General features: G+C 35.0%; 2 protein-coding genes across 3 annotated transcripts in view; both read right to left on the bottom strand.

Annotated features, from left to right (window-relative positions):
• The window catches only part of GRID2IP (Grid2 interacting protein), an 898,914-nt gene that overhangs the window by 401,060 nt on the left and 474,252 nt on the right, over window positions 1–23,602 (bottom strand). The gene's annotated exons all lie outside the window — the stretch shown is intronic.
• Window positions 1–23,602, bottom strand: part of SLC44A1 (solute carrier family 44 member 1) — a 187,061-nt gene that overhangs the window by 37,708 nt on the left and 125,751 nt on the right. For both annotated transcript variants that reach the window (XM_074196783.1, XM_074196785.1), the window contains exon 5: window positions 9,846–9,939. In XM_074196783.1, coding sequence (XP_074052884.1) covers window positions 9,846–9,939 — 94 coding nt within the window. The remainder of the gene's footprint in view (window positions 1–9,845; window positions 9,940–23,602) is intronic.

The following is a 23,602-nucleotide window of genomic DNA, read 5'->3' as shown; positions in this document are numbered from 1 at the left end:
TTTTAAAGGACTGATAAAAATGCACTCTATGCTTGCTCTCTCTTCCCACCCCCAGCCCCCATCTCTTTCCTTCTTCCTCTCCTAATACAGATTTTCTTATTCATGGCACCTTTCACCAAAATAGTTTAAGGAAGTATTTCTGTAGGATTCTAGCACTTTATTTTTTTAATTTATAGTCAAGTTCTGGCTTTGACATTAGTTATGTGATCATGGATGGATCACTAAATTTCTCTGCCTGTTTCTACATCTGGAAAATGGGGATATGATAAATATTTCAACTAGCTATCTGACAAGTTTATCAGGCTTTAAAATGAAATAATGTAAAGTATATTGGAAAATTTATCATTTAAAGTTAATTCTTCCTAGCATTAGACTCTTAGCTTTAATATTCTGCTCTTTAACTTTATTTAGCTGTCTATGTAACTGGTATAGTATCATTCTAGCTTAAGATGATTCATCATTTGATGACCTCTCAGGATCACAAATTCAGATTAGATATTCAGGACAGAAGTCTTAAAATTCCATGACAATCAATATTCTTATCCCAGAGAATAATGAACAACCATTTGTTTAAAAAAAAAAAAAGATGAGCCTGCCTTATAGAGCATTTCTTATCTATGAGCAACACTTAAAACACATTATGGTTTAAATTGGCATCATTGCATGTATACATTATAGTTTTCTCTGGGCAAATTGTACCTATAAGAATTTTAATGTTTAAGGCATTTTTAAGGTATATATAAAAGATATATATTATCCAATTTTATTGGCTTTCTCTGGGGTGTCATATCTATAAGCTACCAAGGATTCCAATAGCTGGTTAGCAAGTGCTAACAAAAATTTAATCTTTAAGGGCGTTTTCAGATTAACAAACTAAAAAGAGAGTTAATGGATCAGTCTCTGGAGACTTCTAAGCTCTCAGGAATTCAGGACATTTATAATTGACCAGAAGTGGCTATGAAGGTGACTATAGATGAAGCCTAAGCACAGAAATTCTAAACTGTACCTGGAGGCAGGAACCCATCTGGAAACTTATTTGCAATGAACATATTTGGACTGAATTGCTAAAAGAGTTCTTTCCAGATCTATTCCAGGGAACAATATTATGAAAGGAGCAATAGTTGAGGCAACGAAGTAGCACAGTGGATAGAGCTTGACCTGGAGTCAGTAAGACCCAAATTCAAATTAGCCTTTTGCACTTAACTAGATGGTGTGACCCTGGGTAAGTCATGTAAACTTATTTCAGTTTCCTCATCCATAGAATGATAATAATGATAGCACTTACCTTGCAGAATTGTTATGAGCATCATATGAAGAATAATATTTGTAAAGAACTTAAAATAACTGGTATATAGTAGGCACTATTAACTATCATTATTATTATGTAGTGAATGGTGTGTGTCTATATGTATGAATTCAATGATCATTATCACTGTCCTTCTTAGGTATGACTAAAATGAGCAGTACAGAGGATGCTTTACATTTGCATAGTTTACATATGCATATTCTATATCCAAGGATTCTGAGGACAAAATTTCTTTACAAGAAAATCATTGGGTCCTTTTTAGGTTAAAGGATGGAACTTTAAGCTACAGAGCTCAAATCATGAGCCTCCACTCTTAGTTCCAATCTACACAGGAGCTCACAGTCCAATCTTTTAATTTTATAGCTGGAGAAAATGAAAGAAGTTAAATGATTTGTCCAAAGTCATATAAAAAGCAGAAAGAAGAACTGGGATTTGAATTCAGATATTCTAGCTTTAAATCTATTGATTTTTCCATTACATGACACAACCATCATGAAAGAAAATTCTTTAACAGTAAACACAGTAATTACTCTCCTTTTTTTTTTTTTAAAGGATTAGCATGTTTTACATCAAGTAGTTTTTCTTTAACTTCTACAGTTAGGTTTGGTTCTCATGTTTTCCCTCTTTGTCTGTATTCTTCCCTTTTCATTAATGGCTGTCTACATTGGTGAACTGATGACATAAGTACAGTTGTCCTTGCCTTTTGTTTTCATTTCCAACAGGGGATCTCAGTAAATTTATTTTCTTTAACCACTTAGTTTCCTCAGCATTCCATTTTACTTCCTCCTCCTCCCACTTTCTCCTACCCCGAAGATGCACTAAAAGAAAACAATCAATTGTAGAGTACGTCTTTTGTGCTTCCATTATTATCTCAAGTACTTGAGTTCAGTGGAGTTTCTTGCTAATAACTATCTCCATAAAAGATATGATATGGAGTATTCAAATCTCTTAAAATGTGATTTGGGACTAGAGCTTGTTTGCTCTGTTTCAGGGTGTGTGCACACACATACAGACACGCATACATACATAACACCCTTTCTCTTCAAAAGAATAGTTTGTTGCTTCTAACCTATTTTAGAAGGGAATTCAATGGAGCTTCAAGTTACAAAGTATTAAAAACTCTCAACTGATAAATTCCAATTCAAAATCCAAAATTATATTAAATATATTCTGACACCTCTGTATTTCCATTTCCCAATTTGAATGAAGGTTCTCACCTTCTCCTGTTTATATCTCTACTTTTAAGAATTTTTCTGATGGAAGTTTGGTCCCCAATTTTAGGGGAATTAACATTTCTAGTCCATAGCAAGTCCCTTATTCATTCTCATTTATTGTCCTATTACAATCCAGTTTCTTAAGTTTCATCACTTCCTTTTTTTCTAATAATGATAATTTTGCTCAGTCCTGGATTATGAAAACTATATCAATCTTAAGGATTCTGATAAACTTTCTTTTTTTTCTATTTGTAAACTGACTAACTATAAGAGAAAGGTATTAGAACTCAATAAGGCCTTACTTTGTGTCTTATAACTACATTCAGAAACTTAATTACAAATCATTTCAGTCTGATAGGTAATAGATAATTTGCTCTAGCATGATTCTTCCTGCATTTCTTTCAGGTATAATGAAGAAACCATAGAGTGGGATTCAAGTCACCAAGGTTCTAGGTCCTTAATTTTCCATTAACCTACTACTTAACTCTGAGAAATTAATTCATCCCTCTGTACCTGTAAAACACAGGGGTTGGATTAGATAATCTCTAAAGATTCTAAAATTCAACTAGAAAAGCTGTGTAAATTTAGAGTAGGGAATAGTGTATATTTTACTTTTCTTTTTAGGCAATGAGAAGATAATGTAGTAAGTGGAATACAATGAAAAAAATTAGACTAACTGGCAGATGTGTTCTAGTCAAGAAGCTCATTAGAGTAGTACTAGTGGTTTAGGCAAGATTAAAAAGGCTTTAAAATTTCTTCATCTTTCAAATGCAAGAACTGGACTAGATGAAGACTTCCCAGTCTAGGATGCAACCCTGGGGGAAGGGGGGTACAAGAGACTTGTCAAGAGGAATCAGGAATATAACTGCACTATCCTATTAAAATTAATACTTTATTTCTTATGAGTAAATGCATGGTAAATTGTGTGATTTATTCCTTTAATACTGAATGGGAATATGGAAAGGTTTAGTAAAAGTCACAGGATAGGGGGCAGCTAGGTGGTGCAGTGGATAGAGCACCAGCCCTGGAGTCAGGAGTACCTGAGTTCAATTCCGGCCTCAGACACTTAATAATTACCTAGCTGTGTGGCCTTGGGCAAGCCACTTAACCCCATTGCCTTGCAAAAACCTAAAAACAACAGCAACAACAACAGAAAAAGTAACAGGATATAGAGACTAAAAAAAAAAAGTGACAATCCCTAGATTGATGATGATGATCATCACCAAAATGCAAAAAAACAGTAGAGACAATTAAGGATTTGAAAACCCTGGGACCAGGTCATTTGATCCAAATATAAATTAACAGGTCTTTAAGGTCTAATTTCTCACTTTGGTACTGGTCAGTGATATGGGTCTTATTAATTCAGTTCATTCCTGCAGTTCTATTTGTTTTTTATTTTACAATGTATATGAAAATCCCCAATATAGTCGGCATTTTAAAAAATTCAGGAAAAACCCTTGTGAACCTGTCATATATTTTAAAGTGTGTGTGTATATATATATATATATGTATATATATATATATACACACTATTGTATATATTTTAAATTCAAAGAAACAGCAATAAAAATTTATTTGTATCTCCTTTTGTATTTTTTTCTTCCATGAGTTTATAATTATTTTTTAAAAAACATAGAACTAAACTTTCCAGTTTTACCACCTATCCCTGTATCGCATTGGTGAAATGAGCAAAATATGGCAATGCAAAACTGAGCTACTATGGCCAACGGCTCCATGATCAAAATAGGATCATGAAGAAGGATATGAAATGCACCATCTTTCATCCTTCTATATAAATGTGGGTGACAATGATGGTAGAAAACAGCATAAATGATGGAACTTGATACATTAGTTAATTTTGCTAAACTATTTTCCCTCTTCTTTGCTTTTGATTATAGAGAATGGATATACAGGGCATTGGAGGTGATATAAAAACAGAAGATATGGTTTTTCTTTTTTAAAAAAAAAGTCCTCAAATCTAAATACAAAGCACATCAAGAACAGAAACCTTATAATTAGGTAAACCCAAATTAGGAAAAACTCTGACAATGACTCTACAACCATATGACTTGATCTATGTCAGTTGATAAATTTATAGTTTTAAGTGATAGTCTGAAATCAATCCATGTTGATTAAATATTTGGCTCATTGTCTTAAAAATGTTCTGCTCTCTATTCTAATGGATTTATTACAAACAGGAAAGTAGAGGAAATATCAATATTTGGATCAACTTACTAAAAATAAAATTAAACCCTTAGGTTAAAAAAATTAAACTTCATATTTAAAAAGATAAACTACATTGCCTTGAAAGACTCTTTCTCCACCTTATTACATATAATACACAGTTTTAACACACACATATAAAGCACTTAAAAATCTCAGTCATCAGACCCCTGGAATTACTTATCTTTTATGTTTATCATTTATATGATATGTTTCAATTAATGCAATATAACAGATTTTTTAAGCCTCTTTGAATAAACAATAATTTGAAGAATACAGGCCAGGGAACTTGTTTATACTTTTAGAATTTTTTTTTAAAATGCCTTGTTTCTTACTCAAAAAAACCCCCCAACAACATGGAAATATTAATGAAAACTTTCGCTACCCTTTTAAGGTCTCAATTCTGGAGGCCTATGAAGAGTATATATTTCCATCAAAAATCTGCTTCTTTATCACCTTTGTTGGAAGCTCGAGTAGTCAGAAGAAAATATAACAAGTTCTATACCAGCTCATTTAGTGAAAATGAAAATAAAAGATTTTTCAAAGACAAATAGTATTTTAGCTAAGCAAGAACCTTGCTCATTACCCTTTAAGTTCATTAAGTGATAATACAAATTAATGAACACCCTCAATATATGATGAAGCAACAAAAATTATTTAACACACCTGGTTTTAAAATATTACTTTTTAACTGAAAGCAGTTGGTGGTCATAGGGATGGTGACTTGAGAGCAGTATCAAATTAGAAGGCAGGAATCTGCAACCTGCATAATTATTAAAATTTCTGTAAACACAACTCCAGAAAATCTCCATGTAAAATTGTTTAAGAAAATGTAGCAATAAATATGTCTGGCAACATCTTTCCAGCTTATAAAAGTCACAAAACAAATCGATTACAAATCTAATTAGAATAAAAATTTATTTTTATTTCTCCTGTCTTATTCTCTCTCCATTACCAATCTTTCCCCCGTTCTATTCTTGTACCTCTTTCTTCTATTTTTAATTTCGCTCCATCAAATTAACATTTTCTCTTAGCTAGTAGTTATTTATCTTGTTTCTATTGTATTTTCCCTATTCTTTCTGTCTCTGGCTGTGCAGGAAAGTTGGCCTTATAAAAAAGGCAGAACATCTCTTTTCCCCTGAGACCACAGGGCTGAAAATGTCATCATTAGAAATTGATTCCATTGAGCTGAGCATTGCCCTTTCCAGGAGTACTTTTTGAAAAAAAAAAATATTCTCAAGGGAAGTAACACATTAAAACTATTATCAGTAACTCACACTGTACTGTAAATTAGTTTATCAGGCTACTCTCCTCTATAACAGAAGGGTCCTGTGCCATAGGAAGCCACTATTCAGAAAGCACAGCACTAGAACAAATCTTAGGAGCCAAGAACTAAAGAGACCTCTAGTCCAACCTCCTTGCTTGAAACACAAAATAAGTAAGGCCCAAGAAGATTCAGCAACTTGCTCAAAGTCACAAAATTAGAAAGTATCAGAGTCGGCTACTGAGTTTCTTGAGCTGTGTTCCAAGACTTCTTCTCTCAGGGTTCAAATGTCAGTTCTAACCTTGGATCACTTGAATCTATGAGAATCAAGTTCTGACTCTAGAAAGCAGAGATGACCACTAATTTGTTTATTAACAGAGGGATAGTGAGGAAAATCCTGTAACAACTTCAAAGTCCTGTAAGAATGGAAGCTAGCATTATTAGGAAGGAGTTGATAGGCTGAAAATCATGCAAAGGACACCAAGAAGGTGAGGAAGAGAAGATTATTATAAGAAAAAAGTCCAAAAATATACTTCTTTTCCAAATTTGTTCTAATTCCTTTATTTTCCTTACTAAATAATCTACTTCCATCTAAACAAATTTCTACATTTCAACTTCATTCTCTCTGTTTTAGTTGAAATACTGTAGGTTTTTCCAAAGACCAAACTATATTATTGTCTTCTCCAAGTCCTGCTTCGGTTATCTGTTACTCTTCTTTTGATGAAAACTCTCCATTTGTCTTTATCACAGTCACCCTACAACAAAATTAACTGTGCCCTTAGTTTCATTCTCTCCTGAGAATTCTCTACTATCTCTTTTCTTTTGATTTCAAATTGCATAGGTTTTAGTTTAGAGGAGACAAAATGCAGAGAGTGAGGAACGAGAATAAGCTACTATAAGAAATTGTAGATGTTGTAGGGATAGTAGAAACACTTTCTTGAATAGTTTGGGCATGGTAGTATGCCATCGTGATTAAAATAATTTTGAAGTTCTTTCAAAACTTCGTAGTTCTATAGTGAGGGATGGGGTACGCAGAGAGGGCAGGGGCAGGAACAGGCAGTAGGGAAGTGCATCTTCTAAGAAATTTTCTAGAGAAACTTCATCTGGAATAAAAGGATACCTACACAAGAATATATATATCACACAAGTTCAAATCACTGTTGTTAGATTAACATTATTACTGGGTAAAATCATGTTTTCAAGTCCTGAATGGCAGTTAACTAGGAAACAGGGGCAGCAGTATGATCCATCAGAAATTGTAAGCAGTTGAATGGCAACATCATATCATTATAACATTTTCCTATTTTATTTTTGGAGGTTTTTTTGCTGGTGGTCATGAAAGATCATTTCCTATTAACTGAATATAATTGGTTTAAGAAAAGGAAAAGTATGAATAAAATGAGAATCCTATAATTATTGGTTATCGTTATTCAATTAATCCAAGGTAACCTTTTCCATTGGTCAAATGCTATTCAATGGAATTATCATATGGTGTTTTGAGAATCTGATTCTTTAATAAGATTTTTTTTCTTTTTTCTTTTTTGGCAAGGCAAACGGGGTTAAGTGGCTTGCCCAAGGCCACACAGCTAGGTAATTAGTAAGTGTCTGAGACCGGATTTGAACCCAGGTACTCCTGACTCCAGGGCCGGTGCTTTATCCATTGTGCCACCTAGCTACCCCTTTAATAAAGTTTTGACATTGTAAATAAAATGTAGGAAATTTTGAGTAATCTCAAGCATAAAGACCAGGTAAGAAATCTTGATTCCAGAAATTGGCACCTTAAAATATGAATGCATTCTCATTAATATAGCATTTTGAGTTTTATGATCTGTTTTTTTTTTTACATTCTACAAGTTACTAGGCAAAAGTATTAGGATCCTTTATAAACAAAGAAACTTAAGGCTCTGAAGTAGCACAGTTCATAAGCATTGAGGTTATTCAAGCCCAGGTCTCTTGCCCTCCAAGGCTAGCACTCTATCCTATCCAATAGCCGTTGAAAAGATCTCACCACTGTGAACTGATCCAATATTCTGGAGAGCAATTTGGAACTCTGCCCAAAGGGCAATCAAACTGTACTTACTGTTTGATCTAGCAATACTACTAGTAGGTCTGTTTTCCAAAGAGATCATAAAAAAGGGGGGAAGATCTACATGTACAAAAATATGTATAGTTGCTTTTTTTTGCAGTTGATAGTTGGAGGGATGATGCATACATTGTGTGGTATATGAATGTAATGGAATACTATTGTGCTATATGGATTTCAAAAAAACCCTGGAAATACATGATGGATGCCGAGTGAAATGTGAAGAACCAAGAGACTACTGTAAACAATAACAATAACATTATGAGATGATCAACTACAATTGACTTAGCTCTTCTCAGCAATACAACGATCTGAGATAATTAAAAAAAATATGATGGAAAAAAATGCCATTCACATCCAGCAAAAGAACTGATGGAATCTGATTACAGACCAAAGTATACTGTTTTCACTTTGGGGAAAGGGGTTTGCTGGCTTTTGCTTTTTGTTCTGTTTCTTCATTTATTTGACTGATATGGCAATGACTGCACACATATAATAATATATATATATATCAGATTGCTTGCTGTCTTGGGGAGGGAGGAAGGGAAAAAAATTGAACTTAAAGTTTTATAAAAATGAATGTTGAGGGGGCAACTAGGTGTTGCAGTGGACAGAACACTGGTCCTGGAGTTAGGAGTACCTGAGTTCAAATCCAGCCTCAGACACTTAATAATTGCTTAAATGTACAACCTTGGGCAAATCACTTAATCCTCACTGCCTTGCAAAAAATAAAAATAAAAAATTAATATTGAAAACTAATTTTACATGTACTTGAAAAATAGAATACTATTTACAAAAAAAGACCTCACAATTAAGAAATGTGTATTAAAATATAGCATGTGTTTTGAGAAAATAATTTTTAAGGTTTTAAAAGGTAAATAAAAATGCAACCAAATAATATAAATATATATGTATAGATATACATACACATACCTATTCACACATAACATATGATTCTAAAAGATGAGACTTCTAGAGACTTTGAAATCTGTGAGATTTTATTCTCACAGGCAATTTGGCACCATAGTATAAAGAGTATTAATTCTGGTGTATATGTGGGCTCAAATCCCACTTTTGACACTTAACATGAATGTGACCTTGGGGAATTCATTTAATAGTTATATGTTCTGAGCAGCTAGCTCCCTATCTGCAACAGTAGTGGGAGTTTGCTTACTGGGCATTCCTGATACCAATGAAAGTACAGGTCAGATCCACAAATATATAAAGATCCAACTTGTCTACAAGGCTAAGAACTTAAATAAGAAAATATCAATGTCACTAGTGAGAGCTATATCATATTTCTTTGTAGTATAGTATAGTAGAAAGAGTGCTGAACCTGAAATCAAGAGAGACCTTGAATTGAATAATGGTTCCAAAATTTAATAGCAATATCACTCTGAGTAAGTGGTTTAAGTTCTCTGAAATTGCTTTTTTATCCTTAAAATGGGGATAAAAATACTTGCCTTATGGATCTTCCAGAGCTACTGCGAGGAAAGCATTTTTAAACCTTAGTACACTACAGAAACATTATTATCATTCTATCAAATCTGGTAGGAATTTTATATCATAAATATGATTATTAGATATGTCAAATTAGAAATATGACCATATAATTTATAATTTAATACATAACCTATATTCCCTATGAATGGGTAGCTTAAAATATCACATATTTCTTTCCTTTGCTTGGTTCCCCCACCGCCTACCAAAAAGGGAAAAAGTCCACAACAATTTAACACTGCATTAATAATTTACCTCTCAGGAACTGGGAGTTTGGGACAGGCAGTAGAGTCTTTTGAATGTGTACTATATTCTGATGGCTTTAAGTTGTAGGTACATAAAGTAGAGCCTGTTGAAAAAACAAAAGAAAACAAAATACCATGATGAAACAGTAGTCTTAATACATTTTCTCTCTGCCTTACTATTTTAATCCACATTAATGTTTCATTCAATTAGTTATTTTAGTTAGCTTTACAATTATGATTATTGAAATATCTAACCATGTATGACTTTAAAAATATTTTTCAACAATTATAATCAAATTTTTGTTAGAACTATTTTCAAATGAGCTACAAGTAGACATAGCTTAAAAAGGAGTCAATTATCAAGAGACATGATTGTTTTTCATGTAAAAGGAGCCATCATGAATAGTCTTTATTATTGTTTATCATTCATGTCTGAATCTTTGTGACCCCATCAAATAGACCATATCAATACTGGCAAAGATATTGGAGTAATTTGTCATTTCCTAATCCAGTGAATTAAGGCAAACAGAGGTTAAATAACTTGCCCAGGGTCTCTGGATAAAGTATCTCTCTATGACTAGATTTGAATTCAGGTCTTCCTGATTCCAGGTCTAGTTCACAATCCACCGAGTCATCTAACTACCTCTTTAAAAGTTATAATTTAGGTAAATAGAATAAAACTTTATCAAGTGGATTACCTGATTCCAGAAAGCATTAAACAAGGCATAAAACTTAGGTCAATTTCACCTTATATTTACTTTTTTACAATTTAGCTGTGTAAATTTCTGACTAAATTCTTTCTGCATATAAGAGTTATATAATTCAACAAATTATATAAGAGACGAACTATTTATTTTAGAAGGAAAAAGTTATCAAAACATTCAAACAGATTTATTGTGTTGATATATGAAATAGTTTAATTGTTACTCTATTAAGCTGATAACTAGTAAAGGGTACAGTTTTCTTTAATGATGAATTTACAATAAATATTGGTTGATCAACAAATGTTGACTGAAACATGAGGAACTAGGATTTAGAAGCTATCTTAGAAAGTAGCTTAGGGAATCAGAGAATTTAAGGGTAGGAAGAAGGAACTTCAGTAACAATTCATGAATCTATTGGTCTAGACCATACCTGAATTCCAAGGAGGAGCATTTCACCACCTCTTGGCAGCCAACTCTACTTGTGGATAGCTCTATTGGGAAGTTTTCCTGATATCAAACGCTTTGCAACTTCCAAGTCTCATCAATTCTACCTTCTACTATCTAGTCCATCAAGTCAAATTCCTCCACAGAACCATCATTCAAATATTTAAAGAAATCTATCAAATTCCTTCTGAGTCTTTCCTTCTCCAGGCTAAACATGTCCAGGTCCTTCAACTGATCCTCATATAATAGGAACTCAAGGCACCTCACGACCATATTGCCCTTTTTGGAATACTACACAGCTTATAAGATACTATTTAGCTTTTTAAACTGTGGCACCAGAACTGAACCCAATACTCCAGTTGAGGGCAAAATATAGAAGGAATATTACTTCCTTCTTCCTGAAATCTCTGCTCCTCTTAATGTGGCCCAAACTGGCATTAGCTATTGGGTATTCCATAGGAAACTGCTACTTCAAATTGAGTTTGCTCAAAATCTTTTTCAGAATTCCTAATTATGCTTACTCTCATTTTTTACTTGTAAAGTACATTTTTTATAGCAAGTACCAAGACTGTTTTATTCCTACTGATCTATTTAGATCTAGCCCAACACTTTAGTTTGCCAAAATCTTTTAGATCCTAATGATGTAGCCTTACTCCCTCATTTTAGAGATAAGGAAACAAAAGGACTAAGAAAGGATGCAATAGGCTGTCAGTTATTTTTGGTTCTGTTGTTTTGTATCAATTCAACTAAATCAAACGAGCATTTTCCTAAGTGTGCATGATGTATCAGATATACAAACCAAAATAATCTTTGCTCTCAAGAAGCTTACCTTCTACTAGGGGAAGAACATATTTATAAAAGTAAATACAAAACACAAAGCAGCTGCAAAAAGCCCTAATAATTGGGAAGATTAAGGGAGATGTAGGAGGTGACTTGAGCCTTGAGTGGAACTAAGGATTCTAAAAGGCAGAGATGAGAAAGGAGGGCATTGAAAAGATGGGAATTGTAGTATTACCTATAGGGATCAGCAAATAGTCTACGTTAGCTGGAATGTAGTGGGAATGAGAGGAAGTAATATTAAATAAATCTTGAAAAGACAAAAAGAAACAAAATTGTGAAGGATTTAAATGCCCATACAGCATTAGCAAATTAACTTTTTCTTTGTTTTAATGTATTCTTATTTTATTAAACATTTCCCAATTACATTTTCAACTGGTTTAGGCTATACTTAGGAATTCTATGGGTCCCATTTGCTTTGAGTTTGATTTCTCTTCTACAGTTTAATTGTATCAAAACTTTTGAGATTCCCCCTAATCCCCTGGATACAGAGGAGTTTGCTAACTATTCTAGAGGCAATGGGAAGTCACTTGAGTTTATTGAACAGGGTGATGGTGATGCAGTAAGAGCAGAGCTTCTGGAAATCAGTTTGGCAGCTCTGTGGGAGATGGAGAGGAAAGATCAAGATGCAATAAGACCAATTAGGAGGTTAATGCAGTCATTCAAACAAGATGTGATTGTGAACATATTTAAGAAAGTGTGAATTGAAAGAGGATATAGGAGAGAGATGTTGTGATGGCAGAACTGATAAGATTTGAAAAAAAATTATAGTACACAAGAAGTAAGAATAAGGATGACTTTGAGGTTGAGAACTTGGGTAGATGGAAGGACAGTGTCCTTGCAAAGAAACATAATAATTTAGGAGGAAGGTGTAGGTTTAGGGGGAGAAAATGAATTCTATTTTGGACACATTGAATTTGAGATGTGTATAAATCATTTAGGGGAAGATAGTCATTAGATAATTGTGGGACTAGAGCTCAGGAAACAGATGAAGGTTGGATATGTAGACCTAGAAGTCAATGAAATGTACCCAAGGGAGTCAATAAAATGAGTGTGTGTGTGTGTGTGTGTGTGTGTGTGTGTGTGTGTGTGTTTTGGAGATATAAACAGGGAAGAGTTCAACACAAGAAAGTTTAATAACAATGCTTATGTGTATAAATAAAAAACACATCAATAGGATCATGGGAATACTATATTAAAATGAGAGTTCTATTTATTATTACATCAAGAAACAGTTAAAAAAGAATCAGCATATTTTACTTTATTCCAGATTTCTTTTGTACCAAACCAGCAGGAGTTTCTTTAACAATAGCCCATTCTGTTCAAAGATCAACAGAGCAATAGCCATAAGATAACTGGGCAAAGTCAAGGGAGTTACATTGTTCTGTAATTTTTTATCAAGTAAGTACAGTAGTCTCTTATCAGTCACTTTGGCTAATCAGAAGGAAAACACATACCAACTAATTTAAATTAAGATAATTTAAATATCTTGAGACTACAGAAAATTTCCAGATTTTAGCCCTAATAATTAGGACATTAAAATTAGTGCCATATCTTCTTTCAATTTCTTTAGCATGCTGTTTTAAACATGAATATATAATGAAAGTTTAGTTGTTTTAAATTTCCCTATAATAGTAGCAATGTGGTATAGTGGATGACCTCAAAACTGAGGAAAACTTGATTCAAAATGCCTAATTTCTCAGTATTATAGGGAAATTTAAAACTCCCAAGGTATACAGAAAGAAGAAAACTGCAATAGTTGAGGTGCCACAATGGCACCTAGTAATGCCACCTCAGTGCCATTATCTGTTTTATTGTGTATTTTATAAAAAGATTTATCAATTTATTTCAATTTGGGTCATCTGCACTTAGGGAGTTTTTACTTCCATTTGGGCATGTATTATTTTGAGGTAAGTTTCATTCTTATCAAAGAATCATTGATCTTGTCCCCATCCTTCTTTTACAAAGGAAAATATTCAATACCTTATATATTTTTATAATGTTTGAAGGTAAAGTTTCTACATTTTATTTACAGCAATGTTACTTTAAACATGAAGAGCCCTAGTAAGGAAATCTTTTTTTGTTAATTCTGAAATGTCAGAATCCTGTTGACAGCAAAGGAACTGCTCTAGTCAAGCATGGCTCTGAGAGTGATGACCAAGGTCACCACCTGAACTTCCAATTAAAGATAGAATGTCCCAGTATCAAAACATAGAAAGGAACCTCTTGTTAGTGCTTGTATATCAACTCTGGCAACTATACGACTTCATCTGCAGTCAGAAAACACCACTGTCTTCTCCAGTCTTTCCACACATAAAGAACAGGGCACCAGGTATACTAGAGTTTATTTTTATAAATTTTTCCCAGGATAAGACTAAAAAAAAAGCATAATAGCCTTATCACAGTGCTATTTTGAGACACAAGCTAAATCTAAATATAGTGACTGGAAGAGAGAGAGTGTCTTTGCAACTAGTTAACAATAATAATGAATTTGGCAGTTTTTCTATTTATACAGGGTTAACAAAAAAGAAATTAAGAATAGTTTCAAGCACTCGTTAGTTCCCTTTTATAAGAAAATTTATTTTTATTGAACATTTTAGTATAATATATTTTTTCTCCCTCCACAATGGCAAATATACCTTGGCAACCAATCAAAAATAATTTTAGTTCTAACATTGAACTATAGTGTTGACTTTGACCACAAGAATCATGTGAAAACAATACCAGACTAGTCATGTATCACTATAGACAAGTTTAATACTGTCCAAGATATTTATTACAGTCATTTATTAATTGAATTAAGCCCATTTTTTTAATGTGTAAGGCACTATGTAGGGGCTACCAAAGAAGGAAAAAAAGTTAGTACTTGTTCTCCCCACCCCCCCAAAAGAACTTACATTCTACTGGAGGATATAATGTGATTACAGATCATTTTAGGAGGGAAAAAAAAGGGGGATCAATAATAAAAAGGAACCAAATAAAAATCTGTGGAGGACATAGGACATAAACTAAACCTTGAAGGAACAAGAAGATTCTAAGAGAAGAGATAAGAAGATACATTGTAGATAAAAAGGATTGCTTTTTTGATGGCAGGAGACAGGAAACAGATGCTTAATTTTACTAAGAACACCAAGGACCTTGAATCCATGCCCTACAAGGATTAGTGGAAGGAAATGGGGATATTTAGATTAGAGAAGGAAAAATTTAAGATGGTAAGGAAAGCTTTATCTTAAATACTGGATGAAAGTCAGTTATGTTGGAAGAGACATTAGAATGAGAAACAGCTATAGGACTGGAAGGAACTTTGAAGGTCATTTATTCTAATCATTTTGCATTTGAAAAGGTTGAGGCCTTTGGTCACAGAATGTTGGTTTAGGAGCAATGGGTGGAAGCTTTTTGAAGAGGCAAATTTAGAAACTTCAGCACAATTAAGAGCTAGCCAAAAATGGAAGGAGCTGCCTCAGAAAGTCCTGAATATTCCCCTTTCCTGTTCACCCCAAACACACTCATAGACAAAAAAAGTTCAACAGGGCATATAAGGTATATACTAGAAGATCAGTTTTTTCCCCCCTCTTCCAATTGTGAAATTCTATTAAAGGCAAATTCAGTAATCAGCTAAGTAGCTAGTTTGTGATGAGGAAGAACATAAAATAAGAGTGCTAGCAGCCAAATTGTAGGGGCAAAAAGGATTGTGACTTCTAAATGCTCCAGGTCCCAGTCAGACATCTTTAAAATTTCAAAAGTAACTTAAGTCAACACTAAAACTTGCCTCTAAAAACAATTAATAAGCTTTGAAGTTCTGAATTTAATAAATATCAAACACATTTTAGGAAGCATTAAAAAAAAGACTTCAATATGAAACATGAACTTCTGTTATATACAGTTGGCCTTTTTCCTACCACTTACAGCTTAGTTTCTTAATAATTCAAATTTAACATGGCAGTTCTGAAGTTTTTGTTCGTTTTTGAAAATCCTCCTGCTTTCTTGTTTTATATATGATCTGACCATTACTGTCCTATTTCCTACACTATTCCCTCATCCTCCCCCTAAAAATAAGAAAACCTCTCTCTTTAAACAAAAAGCATAGTTGCACAAAACAAATGCCAATGTGGATCATGACTTCTTATTCTCTACTTTTAATTCATTACTTCTGTAAAGGAAGGAAGTACAATTTATCAATCTTCTAGGATTAGAATTAGTTGTTCTGATCCCATTTCTTAAATCTCTAACAGTTATTTTTTTAATAAACTTTCTTTTGAAACAAAATTGGCATGGATTGCTACATGCCAACTTGTCTTCATTTTGACTGACAGCTTCTAGTTTCTGGTTCTGAACTCCTACTTTCCCTCCTGGTTCTGCTGCTGACCATATAACAATCTTCTACTGTTTACATGTCATCCTGTGACACTGGCCTCTACTCTCTTGTCCCTTATACTTATCACCTCTTTCTCTTCTCCTTCCCTTTCTTCTTCCTGGCCTTCCTGTTCTAGGGAGGCATCATGTGTTACTACAGGAAAGAGGGGCTTTGACAGATCAAAAAAACTTAGACAGACTCTTGGTTATAACTACTTATTCAATTCAAAGAATTAGGAATCAAGAAGCAAAGCAGCCTTTGTTTGATGTCATGCATCCTTATAAATAAGGTAGGTGCTTTAAGTCAGTGTTTAACAGAAACTCTTTTCTGAATCTATACCACTTGAAAAGTTTGTACCATTCCAACCCTAACTTCTACTATTGCTCCTTCCTAGAAGGAATTATTCATCCCTCAGAGACTTCCCACAGTTATCTTTGTTTTTTTTTCTTTCCTTAAATATCTTATTCTTATCCTTTTCCCTACAATTCTCATTCCCTCTATAAAAATCATCTCAAACTTAATAGAGAACAGAGAGATCTTTTGGCATAAGCTCTTTCCCCCAATTCCTCACTATTCTCAGAACTAGGAGTTCTTTAACAGATGGTATTATGATTTGCTGAGATTAGAAAAAGTATCATCTATTGACCAAAATTTTGCTCTCTAGATCTTTCCACATTTAGGTAGGTTGGGCCCTTTATGACAGATAAATAGCTTATCACCAGGCTTTCTGTATTCAATGTCTCATTTCATTAGGATCTCGGGTCTATATAATGGTTGCTACTTGATAACTGCAAAATAATAAATAAATCAAGTTCAAACTAAGCAATTTTATACATGTTGAGGAGAAGTGGTATAATCATTAGGGCTATTGTTAGTCTGGGAAAAAAGTGAATTTTTTTGACTTGGTATTTGACAGTGATGGATATGAACTTATAAAAACTTAGTGGTGAAAATATGAGGCTCAATCAATAAGTATTTGTTGAGTCCAAAAAAAGGGATGTAAAAGCATCAATTCTATTGGAGTAGAGATTATTTCATTTTTTTATTTGTGTCCTAAGCACCATAAAGTGACTCTTAATAAATGCTTGTTGGGGCGGAGCCAAGATGGGGACATGAAGGGATCAAGTCTTAGGAGCTCTCTGATAAAAACTCATAAACTAAGGACTCTAAACTTTTGAGAGACAGAACCCACAAAGGGACCCAGTGAGGCAGTTCTCCTACTCAAGGTAACCTAGAAAAGAGCAGAAAGGCTCTGCTCCCCGGGGTCGGAGGGGTGGCCCGCCAGAGGGGTGGCCCACCAGAGCCAAAGAACTTCAGCCTCCTGGAGGCAGCCCCAGGGCGCTGGAAGCTGAGGCTCACAGCAGCAGGGGAGTCTCCTGAGCTGCACCCCAGGGAGCACCGGGCACAAAGTTGGGGAACAGTGGGGGACCTCTGCCAGAGCCTGCACGTGGAGCCCAACCCTCAGGGCACACAGCCAGCAACTTGGTCTTTCCACAACCCAAATCCAGGAAACAGAAGCAGGTGGAGCCAGTAAGCAGGAGCTCCCAGGGAATGAGCCCACTGAGCTGAGGGAGGGGAGTGAAGAGAAAGAGAGAGAGACTGCGGAGCTCTGTCCTCTGCCTTTGGAACAGGACTCTGGGCCTCTGACCACATTCAGATCCTGATCCCAGTCTAGGCCCCACCATAGAACAACAGGGCCCCCCCCCCCACCTCAGCCACGTGGCAGAGGGGGTGCTTATGGTCATTCACAGACCAGGAGGGAGGACAGAGCCTCACACACTGAGACCCTTGTGGGAGTGTCCCAAAAGCTCAGGAAGCACCCCAAAAAAACAGGCTTAGGCTGGAAAAATGAACAAGCAAAGAAATAAGAGGAAGACCATTGAAAAATATTTTGCAAATGAGCCCAAGAAGGATCAAAATACTCAGTCTGAAGATAAGGAAGCACAAGCTCCTGCATCTAAAGACCCCAAGAAAAACAGAAATTGGGCTCAGGCTATGACAGAGCTCAAAAAAGACTTTGAAAATCAAATGAAGGAGTTGGAAGAAAAACTGGGAAAAGAAAGGAGAGAGATGCAGGAAAAACATGAAAATGAAGTCAGCAGCTTAGTCAAGGAAATCCAAAAAAAATGCTGAAGAAAATAGCATGCTAAAAAACAGCTTAGGTCAAATGGATAAAACAGTTCAAAAAGTTATTGAGGAGAAGAATGCTTTAAAAAAGCAAAATTGGCCAGATGGAAAAAGAGATAAGAAAACTCTCTGAGGAGAACAAATCCTTCAGACAAAGAATAGAATTCAGGGAGATTGATGAATTTACCAGAAATCAGGAATCAATACTTCAAAACCAAAAAAATGAAAAATTAGAAGAAAATGTGAAATATCTCACTGAAAAAACAACTGATATGGAAAACAGACTTAGGAAAGATAATTTGAAAATTATTGGAATACCTGAAAGTCATGATCAGGAAAAGAGCCTTGACATCATTTTCAAAGAATTACTACAGGAAAATTGCCCTGATATTCTAGAAGCAGAGGGCAAAATAGAAATGGAGAGAATCCACCGATCCCCCAGAGAAAGAGATCCCAAAAAACCAACCCCTAGGAATATTATAGCCAAGTTCCAGAACTCCGAAGTCAAAGAGAAAATATTACAAGCAGCCAGAAGGACACAGTTCAAATATTGTGGAGCTGCAGTCAGGATCACACAGGACTTAGCAGCAACTACATTGGAAGCTCGTAGGGCTTGGAATACAATATACCAGAAGGCAAAAGAGCTTAGAATGCAGCCAAGAATGAACTACCTAGCAAGGCTGAATGTCCTCTTCCAGGGAAAAAGATGGACTTTCAATGAACCAGGGGAATTTCAAAGGTTCCTTTTGGAATGGCCAGAGCTGAACAGAAGGTTTGATCTTCAGATACAGGACTCAGGAGAAGCATGGAGATTGGAGGAGAGGGGGGAAATATGAGGGACTTAATGAGGATGAACTGCATGTATAGAAAAATGATATTGATAATATTCATATGAACCTTCTCAGTTAATAGAGCAGGTAGAGGGAGCTTTTATAGTTGAAGCACAGGAGAAAGCTGAATTTGAAGATAAAATATGGTGTAAAAATGGAGTCCATAGGAAAAAAAAAGGGAAATGGAAAGCGAGAAAGAAAAAGGAGAGGGGGAATAGTCCAAGATAGTTCACATAATAAGATTTTTTTTATTACAATGAGCTATTGCAATGATATGGAAGGGGGGAGGCAAGGGGGAATGAGGGAACCTTTGCTCTCATCAGAGATGGCTAGGAGAGGAAACAACAAATATACTCAATGGGGTATAGACATCTGGAGTAAGAAGGAGTGGGGAGCAGGGGGAAGGGGTGGGGATGTGAATAAAGGAGGAGAGGATGGACCATGGGGGGACAGTGTTCAGATATAACACATTTTCTTTTTTACTTCTTGCAAGGGGCTGGGATTGGATGGCCTGCCCAGGACCATAGGGCCAGGTGGATTCTGGGCCTAAGGGGTGGTATGGGGGCTCAGAGCTTCTTGGACCCAGGACAAGAGATCTGTCTGCTGCGCCACTCAGAAACCCTACAGCAGAATCAGAGTGAAAGGAGGGAGAAAATATAGTACACGGTAGTGGAGAAATAAGAAAGGAGGGAGTTGCGATCAGCAATGGCAATGTTGGAAAAATATGGAAGTAACTTTTGTGATGGACTTATCATAAAGAATGTGATCCACTCACGACAGAGTTGATGGTGTTCGAACAAAGACTGAAGCACATTTTTTGTTATGATTATTTGGGGGAGCGTGCAGGGCAAGTGGGGCTGGGTGGCCTGCCTGGAGCCACGTAGCAGAATGATTTTTGGGTGTCTGAGGCCGGCTCAAGGGCCAATGCTCTGTCTGCCACCCAGCCACCCCTACTATTATTACTATTTTATTTTATTTTGGGTCTTTTTTTTCTTTCTTCTTTTTGGTTTTTGCAGGGCAGTGGGGATCAGGTGGCTTGCATGTCATGTGGCTGGGTGATTATTGGGTTTACGAGGCTGGATATGGACTTGGGTGCTTGTGGCTCCAGGGCTGGTGCTTCGTCCATTGCACCACCTGGCCATACCTACAATTATTGCTATAATTTTTTTTAATTTTAATTTTTTTCTCTCCCCTTTGCTTTTTCGCCCAAGCAAGTCTATCTATATTCATGGGGGGAGGGGTATTTTGTTTACTTGTAAACAAGTATATTTTATTAATGTAAAAAAAAATTTGTACAAAATGAGAATAAAAAAACTAAAAAAAATAAATGCTTGCTGACATTGATTTGGAACTTGGGGGGGCCTAAAGTTCATCTAGTCTCTCAGGGAATTAACGACCTAATTTGAGGGGGAAGACTAATAGAAATGAAAAATTTAGAGACTAATTCAGTGCTAAAATGTGTTAATACTGACTGTTCATACAAATGACTTTAAAAGAGATCAAGGCCTTTAATAGCAAAAGAACTCAGATTAATACAATTTTTTAAAAAATTCACTGTCTCTCCTAAATTAATATTAAACACCAAAGACACAAGTACAGTTCTTACTTTCAAAGATTTTACATATAACATATGATGGGATTTAAGCTGGGCCTTGAAGGCTGGTAAGTATTTAGATAAGGAGAGGAAGTTGGGGCAATAGAGTGAGTTGGGCTAGGAGTCAAGAAGATCAAAATTCAATCTTATCTGTGGGATTTGTTACTTATATCTGAATCCCAGCTCTGCCATTTGCTACCTGTGTAACTTCCTAATCTATCAATATTTATCTATATCTATATCTATATATATGAGGATCAGACTAGATGAGCTTTAAGATCTTTCCAGATCAAAATCCATAACAATTCCTGGTTGTGAGTTTGACTTTCCAAATCTGACCCCATTGCTTCCAAGAAGTTACCTTTTCCCATTTATATGTTGTCTTCTCCCATTAGAATATAAGCTCCAGGAGAACAGGATCTTTCTTTCTGCTTCTGTATTTATTTCCAGTGTCTAATACATGATAATAGTTAAATAAATGGTTGAGGTCTGTTTGTCTACATTCTAGAGGTCAACTAGCTTTACCCTATTATATTATAGAGTCACTTATGCCTGTCTTGGGGTCAACTGTGTTTTGTGGTTCATGCTGTAGTCTCTTGCTATTGGTGAAGCTACTCAAGACACCTGATCTGAAGTGGGTTAAATGAGTCGATGTTCTCACTAATTAATTAATACATGGGGTATTAATATGGTAAAGGTTGGGATAAAGGGAAGAAGGTAAAGACCCAGTTTGCCTACAGAGGGGCAAGATGGTCCAGGTCAAAAATTGGTCAAGATTTCCAAGTTGATCAGATCAGGATCAGAACTATTAGTGGCAGTCATTGTGCTTCCAATTTGAGTGAAGGAGACCCAATCTTAAAAAAAAAAAGGTTTGGGTTCAAATTCTTCCACTGACACATACTATAGCTATATGATCATGGAGCAAAAGAAATCAAAATTTCTTAGAACTCCAGGCAACCTTCTAAAATTAAGTTAAAAACAGGTTGTTGATCCATATCCATGGTAGGTGTTTCTTCACCAAGAGTTCCTCACACCAAAGATACCACAGGGCCCAACAAAAAAGGAAAACTCATATACGTTGGGCTGTAAGGGTCAAATAACATAAAGCATGTTAAATGATAAAACGTTAATTAAAATTATTAGTTTGTATTATTGTCAATATGTAACAGGCTCCTCCAACAGTGTAAGAAATGAGTTTTGTTCCCTGGTCAACAGGCATCAAATTCAATACTCTTTCTACTACATCACACTTAATAAATAATAATTGAGAATGATCCTAAGTGCTGGATAGATCAAGACAGACTCATTTTATGCAAAATCTTCAAAGTTGGACTTGATTTGTTAAGTAATAGAGACAAGAAATTAATTTTAGGTTTGGAAGAAATAAATGGTACTTTAGGAAAATTTGTATGGTGGAGGTATATATTAAGAGTGGATGGGGGGGGCAGCTAGGTGGCATAGTGGATAGAGCACCGGCCCTGGAATCAGGAGTACGTGAGTTCAAATCCAGCCTCAGACACTTAATAATTACCTAGCCATCTGGCCTTGGCCAAGCCACTTAACCCCATTTGCCTAAAAAAAAAAAAAAAAAGAGTGGATGGGTGAGCTGGGGTGGAAAGATAAACTAGAAATTGAAAAATTGAAAAAATTGGAAAAATCATCTAGGTGACTGTAGTATATACAATGGTAATGGTTTTTACAAAGGTCAAAGTAGAGGAGTAAGGATAACTCCTTCAAAAGTAAAATTGATCAATTGGAAAAGGAAAACTTCTCCTTTAATGAAACAGAAAAGGAAAAACAAAAACTAACAGAAGAAAATAAAACCTAAAAAATAGAATTGGATAAATGGAAACTAATGCTCTATGAGACTCCAAAATTCCATCAAACAAAATGAAAAGGTTGAAAAAATAGAAGAAAATATAAAATATCCTGAACTGAAAAACAGATCCAGGAAAGATAAATGACAAATTACTGATCTTCCCAAAAGCCATGATCAGAAAAAGAGCCTGAACAATGTCATACAGGAAATAATCAAGGAAAACTGCCCAAATAACTTAAAACAAGAAGATAAAATAGATTTTGAAAGAATACACTGACCTCCAGAAAGAGATCCCAAAATAAAAACTTCAAAGTTATAGTCAAATTTCAGAATTCTCAGCTAAAGGAGAAAATACTGCAAGCTGATAAAAAAGAAGCAATTTAAAGCAGGGAGTCACTGTCAGAATTATACAGGATTTATGAGCTACAACATTAAAGGACTGGAGGACCTGGAATATAACATTCTGGAGGGCAAAAGAGCTTGGTTCATAGCCAAGAATCAATTATCCTCAAAATTCAGCAAATTCTTTCAGGGGAAAAGATGGACTTTCAATGAAATAGAGGACTTTTAAATCTACCTGATAAAAAAAATCAGAGCTCAACAGAAAATCTGATCTTCAAATATAAGACTCAAGAAATGTATAAAAAGGTAAATGGAAAGAAAAAAGTTAATAAGACTAAGAAAAAAATGTTAGTCAATAAGACTAAACAAGAAGACAATACCTGTAACTCTTGAGAATTATATTTCTCTTAGGACAGTTGAAATGAACATAATTAGCCAGAGGATGTGGATATAAATTAATCATGATGTGATAATTTGCTTTACTTTGTTGAGGACTGTATTTCTATTGGGACAGCTGGAGAGAGGCTACTTGGACAGATAAATTTTATAAACTGATTATGATATGATGATGTTTATGGTTCTTGAGAATGTACTTCTATCAGGAGTATACTTTGACAGGATGTGGGTATAAGACAGGTATATAACAATTAAGATATTGAAAAAAGGATTATACTGGGAGAAGGTGGAGGCACAATTGAATAACACCACCTGAAGAG

The sequence above is a fragment of the Macrotis lagotis genome, chromosome 8, assembly GCF_037893015.1.
Source record: "Macrotis lagotis isolate mMagLag1 chromosome 8, bilby.v1.9.chrom.fasta, whole genome shotgun sequence".
NCBI classification, from domain to species: domain Eukaryota; kingdom Metazoa; phylum Chordata; class Mammalia; order Peramelemorphia; family Peramelidae; genus Macrotis; species Macrotis lagotis.
The sequence above is the reverse complement of the archived record's forward strand: the minus strand, read 5'-3'. Positions and strand labels throughout refer to the sequence as shown.